Genomic DNA, 20,224 nt, shown 5'->3' on the forward strand with positions numbered 1-20,224 from the left:
CTTGTGAGGTTTAGACTGCTTAAAGGCTTCTGTCATCGTGAACTACTGTAACAGCTGAGATAAACAGATGTACATGAGTGTCTGAAAAGTCTAGGTATATAGACCTGGAGCTGTTGTCGGAGAACCCTCAGTTAGAGGGGATTAATAATCTATATTGCACAAATGGAAATGAATGGGACCCCTATGCTTTAATCTTTATGAAACAAAAATACCATATACTACAGCTATGTGGATCATGCTAAAAACATGAGAAAAATAAAAATCTTTTGTCCAGAAGAGAAGAGGACGTTGCCGAGTATGCAGTCAGTAAAGATATGCAGAATCTGCATAGATAGACTGGGAGCTTAAACAAACTTTTTTTTTCTTTTTCTTTTTTTTTTGGTAAAAGTGATTTTGAGAGAGCAATTTTAATGCTCCATCTGCAAGGAACTTTTACAAATATCTAGAGTTTTTTTCTCTTGATGTTGTTTGATTGTCTTTTTTTAAGATTTGGATTTGCTTTTTGGAAGAAATTGCAGATAGACAATATAAAAAAAAGCAACAACAACAAAAACCTGCATTCCCTTTTCTTCATTGTCAAAGAATTCAGATGCACTCAGTAAAAATGGTTGTCGATTTAGATTTTATTCATGCTGGGGTTTATGCAGAAGTGTACTTACAGGGAACTAACCTTTTCAGCAGATTTTTTTTTTTTCATTTCTTCCTCTTAGTCATCTTTTATTATGTTTCATAGCAAATAAGATCCTCCCTCGTAGTAAGTAAGTGCTGTAAAGTAACTGCTCCTCAGTATCCGCATCATAAACTGAGTCTCAAAATAGTGGGAATTTGCTCTGTGAATTACTGGCAATAAATGGCAATTGACCCAGGTGCTCTTCAGTTTTTGTGATCAATCTTAAGGGAGCTGCCTGTGAAATGAGAATTATTTATTGAATTTAGGAAATAATCTGAATGAAGAGGGATGATGGGCTCTTACTCAGTACTCCTAGCAGATACAGGGGGCTTGTTTAATGCAAAAGGTATTGTTCTCAGTGGCAGCAGCCTGAGCAGTATTCACATTTCTGGCTTTTAAAATAGGAGATCCCAGTTCTATGGGACTTAATGTACGTGATCATGGTGTATATGATGTTGCTCTAAAGCCTTGAAAGAGCAATAAAATGTGAGCCTTTCAGAATATGTCTTTTTATTACATCTTGGAAACCAACCTCAAAACAAAACGTCTTCCCTCTTAATTTCTTGGCACGTTCTGTACTTGCAGGATGTTGAAGAATGTAATGAAATAGATATCATAGAGATGCTCAACAGAGAGAGATAAGTAGGTAAGTTGTACAGAGGTGAAGTTATACTGGGTAAATCCATGATACTGTTTCCTGAAATAAACTTGATTGACCTCTACCTAATGGGCTGGAAGTGTGCACCAGGTCTGGTTAGCAAGGTGCTCTACTCGAAGTAATTTTGTCAGGGGAAGAGTGATAATCTGGTGACCACTATGAAGTAAAAGCTCCAGAAGCCTGTTGACATCAGTAGCATCCCACTGTAGTTTAAATCCCTCCTTTCCCCCAAACCACCCTGAGAAAAAGGAAGCCCAACCCTTATTCTTGTGGAGAAAATCGAAAAAAGTCACATTCCTTTTCTCAATGGATGTTGTGTGGGGTCTTCTTCAGCATGGACAAAATAAATAAAAACTCAAGGCAATGAGAATATAGTAGGTCTGTTCAGTTTTAATCTTTTATGTCTGCTTCTCAAAAGTTTTGTTATCTAAAAATACAGTTAGTCCTAACCATTCCTCTAAATGTAACAAGGTGCATTTGCTTTTACATTGTTCAAGCTTATATTATTGATTGTTAAATATGAAAATATTTTTTCTCCTTTGGTGCGCTGTGGTTAGTCACACTGTCATGATTTTCCTGAAAATGACTATATAGCCATAGCATAGAGTCATCCCTGAAAACATTGCTCTAAAGAAAATAGTACAAGTCCACTAGCATAAAATTCTATTTTGGCATAGCCAAAACCTAGAATTCTCAAAGTAGCTGCAACATGTTGTATGGCATTAGCTAAGAAAACAGTCAGTTACAGTTGTTTTCAGAGAGGTAACTAGAATAGCACAAGGAAATCCCATTTCCCAATATATTGAGCTTTTCTGTAAGTAACTGGGTGAGATCTGAAGAAATCAATTCAAATCAAAATCTTCTTGCAAAAACTATGAATGTTAACCATATGTAAATATTTTACAGGCTTGTTATTCTAAAAACAAATCACGTGGAAATATTCACACTGAAATGTTCAAACTGAAATTTAAAAGCTTCTAAAATGTGATATTGGAAAGAGACTTTACTTGAGCTGTCCCATTTTGGTATGCAAAAGAAAAATGTAAATGAGCATCAAAGTCTCAGGCTTCAACCATGGCCCTCCTAAGAGAGAATTTCCACAGGTGTGCAATTGGTATATGCCGACGAGCTCCCCTTTTTCCTTCTGGCACATCAATCTACCATGGGCATCCTGAAACAGGATGCAGTACTAGGCTGAATAAATAGGCTTAGTAGAGAAATTGAAATCCAGAATCAGTAGCTTAGATACAAGGAATCCGGTATCCTTACCTAAGAGTTAACTTTAGATATTCTGAAAGAAGAAGGTGGAAAAAATGTAGTAGTACAGATGAAATTTGTCACATCACTAGGTAGAATGACCCAAATGTTGCTCAACTGTGTGAGCATTGTTATGCTCTGTATTGTACCTTCACATAGGACAGTGTAGGCATGATAAGAATTACTCCAGATGTTTGTCCTCCTGACTTGCAGTGTTGAATGTAAACGTACTCCAGACAAAAACCTTCACAGGCACTTAAGAACAGATTCCTCCAGAAAGTCCTCCATAGAGATGTAAAGTGTCCTTCCAGTGTTGTGTTACAGGATATACAGAAGATAATCCATCCTAATATTTTTTTAAGTGGTTTTTAAATTAGACTCTTCATAGTTTTCTCTTACAGTTCCTTAGAATTCTTGCAATTTAGTGCAATGGATTTAATTTTTATGTGATAGCAGCAACAGGGGTTGTTGTTTAGTGTATGGAGGAAAAAAGGTAACATTCTGTATTCGGGTCTAATTCAGGAGTTGGCAGTTAAAGAGAAGACTTGATAGAAAAAACAACTGGCCAAAAAAAAAAAAGTGAGAAGTGTTCACTGGAAAAGAGAACTCAGGATGTACGTAAGGGTCAGGACCAACATTAAAACCTTAGCAGGAGGCAGGAGCGTGCTGGCACTGGACCAATACACAGATCGTTCATTAAGTAACTGAGTAGGCCGAAAATTTTCAATCATGTATGTTGAGTTCTTCCCATCAAAGTGAACTGTTGCGAACTGAGAAACCTGCAGACATTAAAAAAAAAAAAAAAAAAAAAAAAAGATAAATTATTTTCCTGTGAAACAGTGAAAATTGTGGTATCATTGTTTTGACCTGCATGGATGCATTAAATCTTGCAGGAAACATCATGATGGAGGCTACTGCCAGAAGCCACCAACTTCTTTTAACCTCGGAAATAACGTGGGCTTCCTTTCTGTGTGAGCTGAATGCTTTGTCCAGCTCAAGGACTTCATTAGAGCAGTCCTCCTGACGCACAGCCCTGTCCTTGTCCGTCACATCACAGAGACACGAAGTAAGAGGGCTAGGATTACGTGTCTCGTTTCTTTCCTTGCTCCAAATTTCTAACTGCTTAGAAGTTGGCACGGAGTGAGCAGATGCTCACTCCTGTACCATGTGGCTTAGCATTGTATATGGCTGAGCATTGCCCTTTGACTGAAGTGACTGTGAGTACACTGCAAATAAGGAACTAAACTAAAATTGCTGGCTCTTGCCCAAATAGTATTGCTCAGAACCCACTCCAGGACATCTTAATTGTTTGACTGTGTACTCTGTCAGCTGAACAATCTATATTTTAGAGGCAGTCGTGATTCAGTCTCCTGTTCCTCTTTATAGGACAAAAATGGGTTGCATAAAGCTGATGCTGATAGATTCAAAGTTTGGACTTTTCTGGTATCCTAATACTTATAAGACAAGAAAGGCAGTGAAATTTGGGGCAAGCAGATGAATACAGGGGAAGTGCTCTTGACAAAGCACTTAACAAGGTGTTTACCTATGGGGTTATTTGGTTTGCTTTTCATGTCATCATTTCCCCTTCCTTCCCCTTTCCTGCCATTTTCTGAGATGATTTAACAGGGTTATAAAGTGATGTTGTCATAACTGGCACTAGAGAGTGTGTGGGTTTAGATTAATGCCAAGCATACGTATGTTTGTCATAGCAACACAGCGCTGGAAAAGGTTCTTCACTAGGGGGAAAGTTGGGCACTGGAACAGGCTCCCCAGGGCAGTGGTCACAGCACTAACCCTGCCGGAGTTCAAGAAGTGTTTGGACAGTGCTCTCAGACACAGGGGTTGATTTTTGGTTGGTCCTGCGTGGAGCAAGAAGTTGGAGCCTTGTGGGTCCCTTCCAGCTCGGGATGCTCTGTCGTATTCTGTGCTGTGATTCTCTGAGCAGTGGAGCAGCTAACAGGTCTATTTTAAATCATCTGAGAGAGCAGGTAGGCACAGGGTAAAATCACTGCAACCAGATCACAGAATCACAGAATTGTCTACGTTGGAAGAGACCTCAAGATCATTGAGTCCAACCTCTAACCTAAAATCTTTCAGAACATCCCTCTGTGACTTACCTGGAAAATACTGAGTTCAATTGGCTTCTTAAACACTGTCCAGATGACACCCTCGTGGCAGTCAGGAGTGGTGAGGGAGCCGTCATACCGATAGTAAATTCTAAGATCGTCTTCAGGTGGAATAAGGGAACTCAGTGGCAAAGGGTCCATCTGTGATGTTTTCCCTAGGCAAAGCATGCAGAAACGTTGCTTTTAACATGTGCAGCTGAAGGTATTGTTCACACCTGACTGCGAATGTGACTGCAGCTAGTGGCTATGTAAAGCCTCATCCCCTGCTCTCTTCCCATGCTGACTGGGGCAGCCACGCTGCCTTGCTTGTGGAATCCCTGACTACCAGCTGAAGATTCTGAACACCTCTTCTGTTAAAAACATTTTATCTTTGTTAAAATGTTCTGCATATTTTTCTTCTCACTTTGCTTCCTTCTGCAGAGGAAGAAATGCTCATTGTGGTGCTTCAGTGTTCTTCATCTGCAAATAGGAAGAACCAGATTTCCTCCTGCCTGTAATGCTCTGAGTACCTGACAGTCTAAACTTTATCCTTCAGCTTTGAATTTCATGTGACAATCTCTACTATAATTAGAACAGGATTGGATGTTGAATTACTTTGTAGTATGTGTGCTCGAAGTATATATACACTGTTTTTTGAGCAGCCCATGTCTTACCTTTGTATTGAACATTATCTAATTCATTTATTAGAGTAGCGTAGTTTTTATTTTCTTCATCAACCTGAAATAGAAATATTTTTACTCCATATCATGCACTTCTCAGCAACAGGTTATTTTAAATAAAATGAACAAAACAGACGAGAACTACAAAGCTAACAGCAGCAAACAGAATGGAGGAAAAGATAAAGGAGCTAGGTGCTGCCACTGTACTTCTGTAGAAGTGCAAAAGGTTTAGGAATAATGTAACATTGACACAACTCAGCCAACTTACCAGTACAGTTGAGATAATGAATTTTAATTTTGGGCACCTACCTTTATGAAGAATCCTAACACAGCTATCCCATCTGAAATTTTCTTTGCATCATTTATATCCAAAGCATCTTCTCTTATGTGGACAATGTGAAGCTGTAACAAAATAGTTGAAGACAATTATGTGTTATTTCAGTGTAACCTGCCTGCTTCTCTGTACTTAGGCTGTGGAACCAGAGCTGCTTTGTTGCCCGCAGGCTGGGGAGAGACAGTCCAAGGCTCTGAACCTACCAATCCATTCCTACCAGCACCTGCAACTGAACTTGGAGAAAATACTTCTTTTCTCAGTTGTATAGGTCAATTCATGGTTACAGTCCCAGAAATGGATATGTAGTCTGAATAAGCAGCATGAGAGGGTATTCAAGCTGCACAGGCTTCAAAATATTCCAAAAGGCTATAAAAGTGCAAATCAGTTATCTTTTTGTGCCTTTGCTGTATGAACCCAGTAGGTTTTCCTGTGTGCTCTGATTAGTAAGCAATGTGTCATCAGTTCTTTATTTCCACTGCTGGGCATTCATAGGAGAACTGGCCCATGCTTTTCTTCCTATAGTATCTTGAAAATATAGAGGTAGAGCTCTTGAGTTATGGCCCAAACCCACAGATAGTGCCACCTACCTCCATAGCTTGTTTTTCTCCATCTATGCTGTGCTCTGACCCAGGAAGGTAATACAGCGTTTCTGGGGCTCCCCAGTGGAAGTGAAGTTCTATTGCTCTGTATTTTCGTCTCAGACCTCCACCTCCGATTTTAGGGGATGTGCTCAATGTTATTTTAACTGGAGAAAACAAATAAATAGTTTAAAAAATATATCCAAGTCATACATTACTTGACTAAAGAGATGCATGTTCCCGTGATTCAAATTTATCCTGAAGTTCTGGCTTAGTTTTTCATACCAAGTTTCCTAGAAGTTTCACCCAACAGAAACTGAATTCTTAAAAAATGTTAGCTGAGATTGATTAGAGATGAAAAGAAGAAATATCACGGCCCACTTTCCAGTAATATGCAACAGCATTTGGGCATCCCTCATCTGTGGAATAGTACTTGGAGCTTCTGTTCCCTTTTCAACCTAGGATTTGCTCTGTGAACCTGGAGAGCTGGCTGACCCATGACTTCAGTTGCAGCTGTAAGAAAATGCATTTGATGATCCTTGTTTCTGTCTGTAAAATGGAGGAAAAAGGCAGAGCAGTGCTATGGCTTGGGAAGGTGTTTTTTGACTTTCATGTCTTTCTTTGTTAACAGCAAAGTAAAATTTTCTTAGAAGAAAATATTTTGTATCTGTAAACCACCATCACGTGTAAAGTACATTATGTGCTTGAGACATCTGGGCTATGCTTTAAAATATGACTAAGTTCTCTACAGTAAGTCCAGTACTTTCCACCCCCCCCCCCCCTCCAGGGAAGATTGTTTTGACCTGGATTAAAACCCTGGAGATTTCATTTTGATTCTGAATTCCAAATGAGCTGGAAGCTTCTGTGTCACTTAGTTACTTGACTTTTTTATTTGTAAATGCATGTTAACATATCTTTGTTGGATTGGTTTATTGAGATTGTAAGACCTCGGAGAGACTGACCTTTACAATCTGCACATCAGTGAACATAATAATAATCTAATCTCACAGAGAGCTTCTAATTGCTGCTGTAATTTAAGCAATAGCGCTGTCACTGTTCTTGTTGTAGCACAGGAATTGGTTGCATTTGAAAGAAATCTAAAAAGCTGAGATGAAAACCCTGATCCTTTTGTGTGTTTTGAGCTGAAAATTCTGACCTATCTTTAAGAATATAGTTTTGTGTGTAAAAGACACTACTGTACACAGTGACCGTGATAGAGAGATTCTAAAACATCATTCTGTAATGCAAAAGTCATTAACCCGTACATTAGTGAAAAATCAGTCATGGATTTTTCTTGTGGTTTGTCAAAATACTGGTGATTTAAACTAGAACCTGGTTTTGAAAAATCTATTCAGCTGTCTCTGTACCTACCCCTCAGTTTTAAGTTACAAATATATTTAGCACTTGCAACTTCCCATTTTAAGAATTTGGCAGGTGAAACAACGCATCTAAGATTTTAATAATGCCTATAGATAACTTAAAAAAAGACAACTGGTGTTTTGTTGTATGTTGTTGCTGTTTTTAAAGTAATTTGGTGTAATATTATAAAGCATCATCATTAATAATGCCTCTAGCAAAGAAGAGGAAGTGAATCAGTGGGTTCAGGGGTTTACTGTTCACAGATTCACTGTTTACTGAATCAGTAAATAGCTGATCAACAACCTCACATTACATTACTGCTGCATGTGAAGAAAACAGGTGGCAATCTATAAAGATTTCAGCTAGTTGTTTGAAATATAGGGATACCATCTTCTTTCTTTCTTCTAAATAGCAGTAGTGATATCTAACAACTTGCCCAAGACATGGAAGAAATGAATGGAAGGTTCAGAGTGAAGGCACAAGTCCTGTAAGGATGTATTAGACAGTACTTGCCTGTGTGTCCGTTGTTCTCAATGTTCCATTTGGAAGACCCCTTCACATCGTAACCTTCAAAATTCAGTGGCTGCAGGCTCTTGTCATAAATGACATTTTTGGTGACAATATTGATAGGAGACTGATATCTTCCTTTGCAGGTGGCATCTATTAAATGCCATTGTCGAGGATCTATTCAAATACAAAGAAAATATGTTGTGTTTTTTTTTTTTTTTTAGACTGCAAATGCTCAATTAAGCCAAAACAGCCAACAGATATATATTCTTGCTTGGGAAAATAAAGATATCTTCAAAAGAAAGGTCCTTGGGTAGTGGGAATTTAAAAAAGGAACTTTATTGGCACATAATTTGTGTAGTTTTGAAAAATATTAATGTGCTTCAAGAATGTTCTTAGTAAGAGAATGTGCACATACAAGTGGCTGTAAAATAAAAAGTGAACTATCACTGAGGTTAGCTGGTTGATCAGAAACTTTCGTAACTCTGTCCTTAAGAATCTAAACAGGTGTCTATACCCAACACACTGGAATGATTATCTCTGGATTACATATTTCTAATTGCAACATCATCCTGCGCTGAAACGAAACAAGTAGAGCAAGCCCTGCCTTTTTCAAAATACCCCTCTTTAGATATTCTATTTGCACTTCTGTTTACATACAATATGATTGTGCAGCATCAAATGCTGAGTTGGATGCATTTTTGCATTATTGCTATAGAGTCCTTTTGCAAAACAGAAGAGTTCAACCACTAATGTGGTTACAAGAATAAATGGTTTATCGGTACCTTTACAGGTTGGCTGCTCATCCTTCTGAGACTGATAGCACCAGTGGTATCCTACTGAAGAAAAAAAAAGACATTCAGAATTAGATGAGTGAAAACTGTACAGATTGTCCCTCCAAAAAGCAGATGTGAAATGGATTCACAACTTGGGATCCTTTGGGAGTGATGAAGTTATGATTGGCCATGCAGTTTTGTCAACTTTTTAGTTTTGTCTGCCCAATTTTATTAGGATAAGAAGTCCCAGTCTCATCTCTTACACATAAAAATGTCGATGGCTGGTAAGAGGTGAGTGCTTTGCTTGTAGATGAATCTTTAACATGTTGCTAGAGATTTCTTAGCAATATGGAGCTCACCATCCAGTGAGTCCAGCTGGTTTCTAATATCCAATACTGCAGAAGAGACCATAAAAATCCTGCAGCCAGCAGCCCTGTCCTCTTTAGATCTCCTTCTAGTCTTAAATGAATCACTTTACACCTGTTGATACTCCTTCCAAAAACTGTGCTAGCATGAAGTATTAGAACTCTGGATGGGTTGTGGTTCTGAATAATCTGTTTTTGAAAACTGAGCTTCAGCAAATCCTTGAGGCAAAGGTTCCACACCTGAAGTTATGTAGCGTTAAAAAAAATAATCTTATCTGTACTTGTCACTGTTTCATTTATTTGGAAATTCACTTATGTAAGATGACGTGTCTCACTGTTCCACAAACAATTTTAAAGATAGCTCATGCAGTGAGAAGTTTTAAGAAACAAAGGGTCTCATTTTTCATAAGAAATGAGGAGTCCTCATTCTAACACAACTGTGATTCCCCACAGAGGGTTGCAGAATTTTTCAATAGAACATCTTAATCTTGCTTTTTCATTGTCACCAGAAATGGGGAATTCAGAGGAAGAGAGCTGATTCAAATGAACTCAGAGTTGATCTACTTGGGAAAATAAGGACTGTTTTGTTTATAGCAGCATGCTTCAATGGTTATTTATGACAATAATACATTGTAAATGGATTTTAATGGGAATGGTTTTCTTTGCCTATTTACCTTTGATCAATAACAATTCAAAAGCTATAATAATCATGATTAGTATTATAATTTCTGTTTGTCTGTTATTAGTAAATGACATACAACGTAGTAAGTAGGCTAATCAATTTATAGGCGTTGTTTTGGAGTCCTACATGTTGTTAGACTGCTAATTACTGTAATCTGTGACCTTTTATAACACATCTGCTAGAAGGCTCGTAGCTGCTTTTAACACCTTATCTTCACATCAATAGCATAGCAGTGCCATTCTCCTACTTAGTATTTAGAAAAGTTATAAATAGAACCTGGCTGTAACGTGTGGCTAGCAGTACTAACAAAGACAGAATCTTGGATGAGCATGTGGCAAAGAATTTAATCTTGAAAAAATTATGCTGTTTAAGTTCATCTCTCACAAAAATTAAATTTGTGCTGAAAACTACAAATAATGTTGACTCATGTTCTAGTTTAGCAAATGTTTAGTAATATTGAGAAGACAAGAAAACAAGGCATACTGCTACATTCATACTGCAAGATACTGATTTCTACATTGTCGTTCCATTAAGATTTTGTAATTATAAAAAACATGGTTTCAGTAAAGTTTTTTTTTTTTTTTTTTGACACACTTCTAAACATATAAAAGACTTAACTTTAAGCCTGTCATTTCTAAAATTGATTGTTGCATTTTTTCAGGCCTGTGTACACAATCCCGTGGCCAAGCCTTCAGCGGCACGGAGTGATTTCTTTTCTTCACTGGGAAACAGTAAAACCACAAGTTCCAAGCACAGAGTGTCACCGAGTGCTTTAATTGATATTTTAATCAATAAATGCCTAGCAAATACTGGGTGAGCCAATCTTGGCAATGCTTGATTAGATTACTGTTTGCATAGATGAATGACTGGAAACAAGTTTATGGACTCCGCTTTATTCCAGTGGCTAGATTGTTAAAAGCATATGCATATGCTTCAATATAGGTATATTTATAAGCTTTAACAGTCTCTGTGCCAGCACTCTGTGTCAGGAGTGGGCTTTCTTTGCAAGTTATATGTGTGTGAGCCTTCAGGGGTAAAAACACTGGACTGTGGACATGACCTGATTGCAAATGTTCAAAGATGGTAGCATTTATGCAGCACGAGAAGTTAACCACCGGCGAAGATCTTGCCTCAGACTCTTTGGGGTGTGAGCTAGAGCAGAGTGGAAAGTTGTGAGGTGAGAAAGCAAGGTCATGTGAGGTATTCCAGGCTGTTTACTGTAAACCTCAGAACAAGGTTTGCTGTTCTGGGATTGTATACTACCTTGTACAATGAATTAGACATCAAGGCACTACTGCAGTGCAAATTAAATTTTACGGTCAATATGATTCACACCCAGGAGTAAGTGCAGCAAGTACATTGTTCATTGGGTGCAAGGCTGTGAAGCTTTTAGGCTGTGAGTGTGGAAGCATGAAAATCAAAGGAGACCAAGGGAAGCACGGAGTGAAGATAACTGTGATCAAGTAGTAGTGTCGGTGGTCCTGATACAGTGCCTCTGTAGCAGAGGAGTGAAATGGGAGTGGGTTATGGAGCCTTTTGTGGCTAAGTCTGAGTCCAACCCTTCTCGAGTAAAGCAACCACAAAACTGATAGCCAGTTGGTAGGTGTTTGACAGATTCAACATCCTACACCAAATAAACAGTGTCTAATTTTTGCAGACTTTTTTCAAAACTCATAGTGTCTACAAACTAATAAGGAAATAGTGGCTTTCTGTCAAGTAGTTATCATAGCTGTGGTTTAGAAAGCTGGATGGTATCAGCAAAATGAGGACATAAATTCCACAATCCTTAAAAAAAGAAGTCCTTAAAGCTGTTAAAACTTAAACAATGAGTCAATTAAACATTGCAGAATTCCTGAGCAAATAATGAATTAATGTTTATTGTAAATAAGATTTTTTTTGGGTGGTGGTAGCGTAACATTAGAGAGCAGGATGTTTGTGTAGATATGGCTCGGGAAAAACCAAACTGCCATACCCTATGTCACTTACAAGGAAAATTTGTATTTGTATTGTGTTTGACTCAGGTGTGATTCCTCCCTATGTATACTGACCTTGCGTTTACAATGGTCCTTTTTTTCCTCTGGACTTCATTTCTGAAGCAAGTAGGAAAGATACTTGTCACATCCAGTCAGTTGTCTGTGCTCTGAGGTATGATTATGCCCTAAGGCATGTTGTCTAGTCTAGTTTTAATTGTCTAAGCGGCCCCTGCCACTTCCCGCAGGAGACTTTCCACAGTCTATTAGACTTCACTGTCAGGAAATGTTTCCTGTTTTATAATTTACATTTTCCACTTGCTTATCTGCATCCCATCACTCCTAGAAATATCACTGAACCACCCTAAACAATTCTTTTCCCTCCCTGGTGTTTACAGCACTCAGATAATTCCTTCATAATCTGTAATTCCTGTTCTTGCTTCATCCATCCTTTGTCCCATCTCATGTCAACCTCCCCTTCACCTTTCCATTGCAAAGTCTTTCCCCTCTCTTTCTCTGAAGGTCCTTTCTTGCATTCCTCTGACCCCTTCCTCTTTCAATCAAACCTCAGCCCTCCTATTTCATTCATGTGGTTTATTTTATTGCTAAGAAGCATGCAGATGAATGTTGTTTTGTTGTTTGTTTTGTGGGTTTCATTTGTGTTTTTGCAGTTGAGTGCTGAAGCCATTGCTCTGATAACAGCTGCCCTGGAGGTTGTTACAGCTTACTGTCACAGATTTTATTAGCTTGTGAGCCATGAGCTCACAAGCTTGTGACATGAGCCTGTGACCCACAAAGCCATGAGCATCCATACTTTACTCAGTAAAGTATATACTTTACTCAGACAGTATTCAATACAAGCCAGAATTTCCAAAAGCTCCTTTGCTTATTGATATTAGGTAGGGATTTGTTGTTGTTGTTGTCACCAGAATAAAATTCAGTGTACATAAACATTCAGTATACATAACACGCCTAGACTTAAAACTGCTGTTATCATCCATATCTGACTCTTGTACTGTATTACGGATGTTTTAAGTCACAATGCACCTTATAATAGGTGGCACCTTGACTTCGCTGGGTTTTCATTTAGAGCAGGGCTGAACTGAGCTGAAGGCCTCCTCTTCCTTCACAAAGTTCAAGACAGTTAAATTTAGGGAGTCTCTCCTGGCAAGTAACCCATCCTACTTATCTTTGCTTCTTCCTTGTCAAATTTACAACTGGTTTCCTGACTGAAGCTGTTTCTTGGCACCAGAACAGCTGCAAAACAATACAATTACGTATTGTTTTCATTTTATTGTAAATGTTTTCAATTGTTTTAGCTATCAAGCCTAGCTGGGAAGCCTGGGGGAAAAATTCCTTCAGTTGAGAACTCCCTCTTCTGTTCACTTACGCAGCTGGATGGAGGACTGCTTCTGGCTGGGAGCCAGGGTGCTAGCAGTTTGCTAATGTGCTATTGTGTGATCTAGGAAAAGACCCTTAAGCTCTTTGGACCGCGGTCAGATTGCTTGAATTCCGTAAAAGTTCCTAAATCTACTTTGTCCTACTTGTCCCCTGCTTACTGCCCTACTTGGACCTGCTGAGCTGCTGCTTGGAAGCCCAGGCAGTGAGACAGGTGGTGCTCAGCATAGCTGAAATTCACTCTTCTCATCTGTCCATCTCCAGAAGAGTTACTAAAACAGTTTTTGACCTTCTGAATAAAGTGCTTGGAAATCTAAGAATTTTATATACTGACTGTTTGCTGTTTCTGGTAAACATATTTAATCTCTCGAAGCCTGGATAACCTTTATGCCACCAATAATAGCCAAAGTACTGAGACAGTAACAACATCCTCTGCTGCTCTTCAGGTAAAATCTCTCTCTCTTTCACTGACTGACTCCTTTGTTTGCCTCTTTAGATCTCATCACGCTCTTTCAGCCACATCTTCTCTGGCAATTCCTTGTTTTCTGAGACATACAGCTGATAATGCTCCCACTGCTCTCCTGCTTCACAGAAAGCCGAGGCTGCCCTGAATGTCAGAGTTCCCATTGCTGCTCTCTTGTCCACCTGATCCACGCTCATCCCTAAAGCCTGCTGTAAACACTGGCATTGCAGCGGAGGTCAGGCTGGCCTTTTCTATGTAAATTACAAATGCTGGTTTTGCATGCAGTGTATTTTTAGCATTGGTTTGTGTTGGGCTTCTATTTTTAGCTGGCTTTGTGAAGCTTATTATCTTTAGTACAAAAGACTGAGCAACTTAAGAGCAAGTGGAATCTAAGTCTGTCTTCCTAATTAATGAGGTTGCTGAACACAAACTAAACATGTATACGTCCATCTATTTGTACATTTTTAAGTATTGCACATCCTTAGGAAGTGCCGGTCAACCACTTTGACAGGCAAAATCAGTTCCAAATGTTTATCTTTAGGTACACGTATCTCTAACCTTGTAAAAACAAACGTTTGTGATCTATCCACTTTTGCCTGGAAATTTTATCTATATTTTGTAGAGATATATTTTATATTTTATCTATACATAAAATATATGTATGTGCCTTCCAATCCATTGGACTTAGTCTTGAAGATAAACTTTATTGTAATAATGGAGCATTGCATGCTAACTACATCTGTTTTGTGCATGGTGTTTATAATTTGCACATTTATACATAAATCACATGCACAATGAGGTCCTAGTCTGTTACACACACAAGCTAAAGGAAGAATCTAAAGAGCTTGAGAGGATTCTAGATTTGCTCTATAAACACTTGCAAATTACTTCCTTTGTGTCAAAGAGCGAGGAAAATAATTTCAGCTGTGACCTGTGGTACTGTCATAGCCTCTGTCATATATATCTGTCCTCATAAATTTGCTGTATCAAAAAAGGAAGCTGGCTTTTAACAAGAATAGAGTGTCCAGGGCTAAGGTGAATTGCTTCTGTGGGTATTTGCTTTGCCGCAGAGGCAGTGTCAAACAAAATTCAAGAAATCCCTTTTAAAGTACTTTAAAAATTTAATTCAAACAAACTACTTTCTGGCTTTACTGTTCTTGTTGTAGTCTCCTATGCTGGGTTTATGATGACTGATCCTATGGGTAGAAAAGTGAGTAGTAATCTAATACCAGGCCATTTGATACATTCTGCATCTTATTAACAAAGCATCTCCTGCAATACCACAAACAGGGGAAAAAAACATACCCGCATGGAGACAGACAACTAGCTGAGAACCTGGACCTCACAGCTTGCCTTGGAGGCCAAAAGGTTTGTACTGGTTACCTGGACAGCTAAGAGGAAGGTGTCTCACAGCAGGCCCTGTCTCTAGAAATGCTCGACTGCTTCCAGTTTTCAAAATCTAAATGTAAGGTCTATGAGAAGCCATGATTCCAGTTTTAGGTATCACTGTACAACTCGCATCATATAAAGGATATTCCAATTCTTATGCTGATATCTTTTGCTGTAGGAGAAAGAAGAATAATTTGTAAGCTGAGGTAATGTCACTTGCCACCTGTGAATGGCTCCTATGAATGGCTTCTACCACGTTCCTTTCCTTCCCGTGGAACTGAAGTGAAGAGCAGCAGGAAGGCACCCTGGCTTGAATGCTGGAGAAGGACCAGGTGATGCAGCACATTGCAGTTCTGCGTGAGGATCAGCTAAATAGTGAGTTAATACAAACAGTGACAATGTGGCATACTCACTCTGGTCAGGTTGATCCTTAAATTGAACATTAATTATGTGACTGGGTCCACTTTGTATATAGAAAATTGCCCATTCGTTGTGTATCACCAGAACCAGGCTGCAAACTAGTGACCAATGTTATTTGGACTTGTAGCTGTGATGCCTTTTGAAGCATCAACCTAGTAGAAAGGCTGGATGCTCGAGAAGTCCAGCTCCCACTGACTTAGCACAACAAAATATAACAAAGCAGGATTTGTGTCACGTGGGGTATCAGTCATTCATTGCTACTTGCTACATGCAGTCACTCCTCAGCAGTTCAGGCAGTCTTGCATGGGGCTGAGGGTCAGTTTTTGTTTTCATATGCAGTGGAGACAGCAGAGGCGATCTTACTTAACATGTGTAATTCTTTAAGAGGAAGTCAGGATGTGCAGATTGATTTAAATTACAGCAAGGTATGACTGCATAGTACACACTCCTGAATAACTTCACACATAGACTAATGTGAAGAGAATCAAAGCATTCCTGTGCACAGATCTGCACACAAATCTGTGCAATGCAGATATATCTGGATGCCATACCTGTCTGGCTACAGAAAGGTAAAAAGTTAAAAATATTTCAAGGTTTATCCCATATATGGCCTTAACGTTGTCTTGTAGCTGCCTTTCAGGAGTCTTCCCATAATATGCAATGTTGCTTCTTTGCCCACTGAGCTTAGTTCCCTGTCTCCCTAAAACATAACAGGCTGTTACAGCTAATTAAGAGCTGTTTTCTTTCTCATATGCTGCTCTGCCACAAATGCTTTTCTGTCTTTTGCTGAATTTTAATGTCAAAGAGGGAATAAGAAGGAAATTGCTGCAGTGCTATACCCCTTTGTGCCTTTATCATAAACCATGGAAGGAAATAAGTGTACTCGGAGATTACTGGATTTGCATCCTTAGATATCCTGGTCACGCAGTTCATGTCCATTCTTCTCTCATCCATAAAACCCCTCCAATTATAAGCCACATATAGCAGTGAGCATGGCAGCGGATGATCTTATCTAAAGCTACACCTCTGTTGACCATAACAATCCCTCTTAGAGAGCTCATCTGCTAAAATTTAATTCCAGGTTTCACGTTTAATGGGAAAGTTTGTTAGTAAATATTTTTCAGTTTTGAAGATAGTGAGCACAACGTGCTGTTACTGGTTACAAATGATAGAGCTAGAGAACTCTCTGCCACCTGAAGCCTGCCTGTGCAGTTTTTTGTAGCTATGTGGAGAGAGGAGAGCTGACAGCAGCATTAGTGGGCATCTTTTGCTCTCAGTGCACGCTCAGCAGCTTGCTAAATGTGACCTCTTGTTTCTTCTTGCATACAGTGGATCTGACGATGATGGCATACACTGATACGTATGGGCAAGAGCAAGCAGACACAGATAAGGCTTTAAATCTATTTTGGAAGTTTGAATAAGTCAAAGGAAGAAAGAGAAGGAAGCTCTAAGCAATATATCCTGCATAACAGTCATAAGTTGAGATCAAAAGTCAATCTGTACTGAGACAGAAAGGTGACTAATTTGAGATAATGCCATACTCCACTCCATTCCTGTTAAAGCAGATTATTTTTCAGTAATGCATGGAGCTGGCTGTAACTCCACTAAAAAACTTCTAGACGGAAGTATATTACTGTCCTCTATAATTGCTGTTCTCTGGATGGCACTGGACTGAATTTACCATTAATAAAACCTCTCTCTCAGGTTTGGGATGATCCTATTGGAACACTGCAGACATTTCACCTCACTACTGCCTGTCTAGTAGCAGTTCCAGAGGGTCATTGATCTCTCAAAGGAATCAAGCAGGCATCTGAGGTGCATCGATGCCCTGTTAATGGAATATGCTGAGATGCATATAAATCAGCAGATGAGATGCTGAACAGAGTTTCAAGACAGAAAGGGCAGGTGGCTGCACCAGGGCACTTGTTTCCATTTGGTAGCCTAGGGATAATGAGGCTTGCTTCTTTATAAAGCCCTGTAAGGACTACTAGTAATAAATTAAAAAAATAGGTGCTATGGTACTAAGACAGGTCAAGGCTGAAAGCAACTTAAAAGACTAGCAAGGATCTATATTGACTATCTAAGTGTGGTGAATTGGCAGGCTACTCAGCAGAGAAAGCAGGTATGGTGCAGATATGTTAAATGAGCTGATAAGTGGGTATCACTCAAAGATAGAAATTAAATAAATTTTTCCTTTTTATAGAAAAACAGATACTTAGAATAATTTGGGCTGATGCTCAAAAGTCGTGGTTTCTTAAAATGTCTAGCCTTTAACTTAGTGCAATGTACCCAGTAAAGCTTCTACATTGGGAAAAGGTTTGAAAAGGAAGGTGGGAGGAGAGCAAGTTTCTGGAGTATTAATGACTGTGCCATTTGCCTCTATACTTAGGGAAGAAAGTGATTGTGGCTAGAAAAAAAATCAATAAATTGATTCATGCATTCCCTGTATTACTACTTCCTTTAAAACTCTAATTACTAACACTGATTTAACACAACCTGTATGTGTTTTCTAAGTGGCCTTTTAGGATCCTGTAATAAATGCCTTAACAGAGCAGTAAATTTAGCTAAGTATTAATTAATCAGTAATCATTTTCTATCAAGCAAACAATAGTTGTAGACTTTGGAAGAGCAAAGGTTCTTTGTGTCTGTGTGTACCTGTAACACATGTGGGAAGCCTCCAGAGACAGAACATCTAAAACATACGGACTAAAGAAGAGGGGGATATTTAACTGTAAGGTATGAATCTGGAAAAGTCAAGTTACCGAGTCATGGATATAGAGGATTAGTTAAGAACAGAGAAATAAAATGAGGGAAACACCCCTCTTACCCCAGTGCTTATGCGATGTGCAAGGCACTTTCTGAGCACCTCAAACCTCTGTTACTTTAAGTCTGGCAGCTGAATCTTGAGCTGCCTTAAAACCATGTCCCTTTAACAGGCTCTTGGTGCAGTGCTTCCCTCTGATACCTCTGATAATATTGTATCTCTTTTTTTCCCTTAATGCCGTCTAGTCTATTTTAGTGCAAACAATAGACCCTTCGTTACCATTAAGGACTGCAGTGCTTATTTTTAATTTTGAGACTGTGTGCTAATATTCATATAGGAAAGACTATTCAATGTTACAATATTGCTGACCTAATAGAAGCATAAAAATACCTGCTGTGTTTTTCAATACTAATTATTGATTGTGATTTAATCTAGTCATCATAAGTGCGTACTGCACTTATGTACATAGTGCACAGAGTGCAAAAATAGATGGATCTGCTGGGCTAATGCAGCAAAAGACATACTGTTCTTTCTCCCTCAGTAGGCAACTATGAGAATTTAATCTTACAAATGGCAAAGCAATATGAGTAGAAATCTAACACAAGCTATTTGAAATTTTAAGAAGTTTTTGGACAAAAAAAAAATATTATACTTGTTAATGTTTTGAATTTACATATATAAGTAACCACAGAGATCAAGTCAAACCCCATTGATTTTTATTGGACAAGTAAGGCAACTAGAATCTCTAAAGGTGAAAAAAAACCACACTCAGTCATTCATGAGAGAAATCTATATTTGATATTTTCCCACAAATGAGAAAGGCAGAGAAACAAATAAAACATTCTTCATTTTTCACATAGAAGAACTAGAGAGTTTGCCCTGTAGGCACTGACACTCAGAAATAAATCATAAATAAGAGTAACCTTGTTATATGGGGTTAGAAAGAACAGGCAAGGACTTACCTACTGCCTCTGTCTTGAGAATGTGCACAGAGAATAGAACAAGGAACAGCAATTCCATTATCTATTTTAAATAGGCTCAGTGTTGAAACCAGGATTGATTAGACTCCTTAGTATGTGATCATATTTCTGCTCTCAGTTTTATACTGGAGTAAGTAGTCCTGGACAGACCTGAAAGCCATAGCCAGGAAGGTGAACTCCTCCCCTTTGTAATTTCTCCAGATTTACCCTACTCCTGATTTGCCTAAATTTATTCATTTCTCCAAAATGAATGTCAAAAGGAAAAGGGTTTTCTAGCTCTGAACAACTATCCTGTAATAAATAGATAATACTTTGCAACCTATGCACATCTAGAAACCTTTTAGTAAAATGTTACATTTTTATTTACTGGCAGCTTTTTCTCTGACAGTCCACATGACTTTAAGATTATTTGTGAATTTGTATATTCAGGTTAGCATTTTGTTTCAAAAAAAGCCTATGAAACAAACAAACAAATAAAAAATCCTCCCTCCCCCTGCAAAACCCTAGCCAGCAACCCTCAAGCCCAGATTGGTGAGACTGAAAAATGTGATTTCTGCGTGCAGTAACAGGAAAGGTTTATTAGGTGGCATGCCAGCACTTTACTTACACAGGATTTTGCACTTAGTGAATTAACTGAGATTGCACTTTCTCTCTCTCCCTCTCTTTTTTTTTTTTCTTTTTCTTTCTCTTTTTTTTTTCTTTTTCTTTTTTTCTTTTTTCTTTTTCTTTTTTTTTTTTTTTTTTTTCATTTTTCCTTTTCTCCTTTCCATTTTTCTTTTCCTTTTTTTTTTTTTTTTTTTTTTTCCTTTTTCCTTTTCCTTTTCCTTTTCCTCTTTTTCTTTTTCTTCTTTTTTTTTTTCCACTTTAAG

The 20,224-nt window shown here is 38.4% G+C and overlaps 1 protein-coding gene across 1 annotated transcript; it reads right to left on the reverse strand.

Moving 5' to 3' along the window:
- Positions 1-1,700: 1,700 nt before the first annotated feature.
- On the reverse strand, positions 1,701-19,520 carry CA4 (carbonic anhydrase 4). The gene is made up of 8 exons (XM_032201028.1): positions 19,338-19,520; positions 8,934-8,987; positions 8,155-8,325; positions 6,292-6,449; positions 5,680-5,772; positions 5,365-5,428; positions 4,703-4,866; positions 1,701-3,364 (listed from the first exon to the last, which is right to left on the reverse strand). Exons 1-8 carry the CDS (start codon positions 19,393-19,395, stop codon positions 3,176-3,178), a joined length of 951 nt encoding a protein of 316 aa, XP_032056919.1. The 5' UTR covers positions 19,396-19,520; the 3' UTR covers positions 1,701-3,175.
- Between the last annotated feature and the right edge of the window lie 704 nt (positions 19,521-20,224).

This window comes from Aythya fuligula, chromosome 20, assembly GCF_009819795.1.
Source record: "Aythya fuligula isolate bAytFul2 chromosome 20, bAytFul2.pri, whole genome shotgun sequence".
In the NCBI taxonomy this organism is placed as follows: Eukaryota; Metazoa; Chordata; class Aves; order Anseriformes; family Anatidae; genus Aythya; species Aythya fuligula.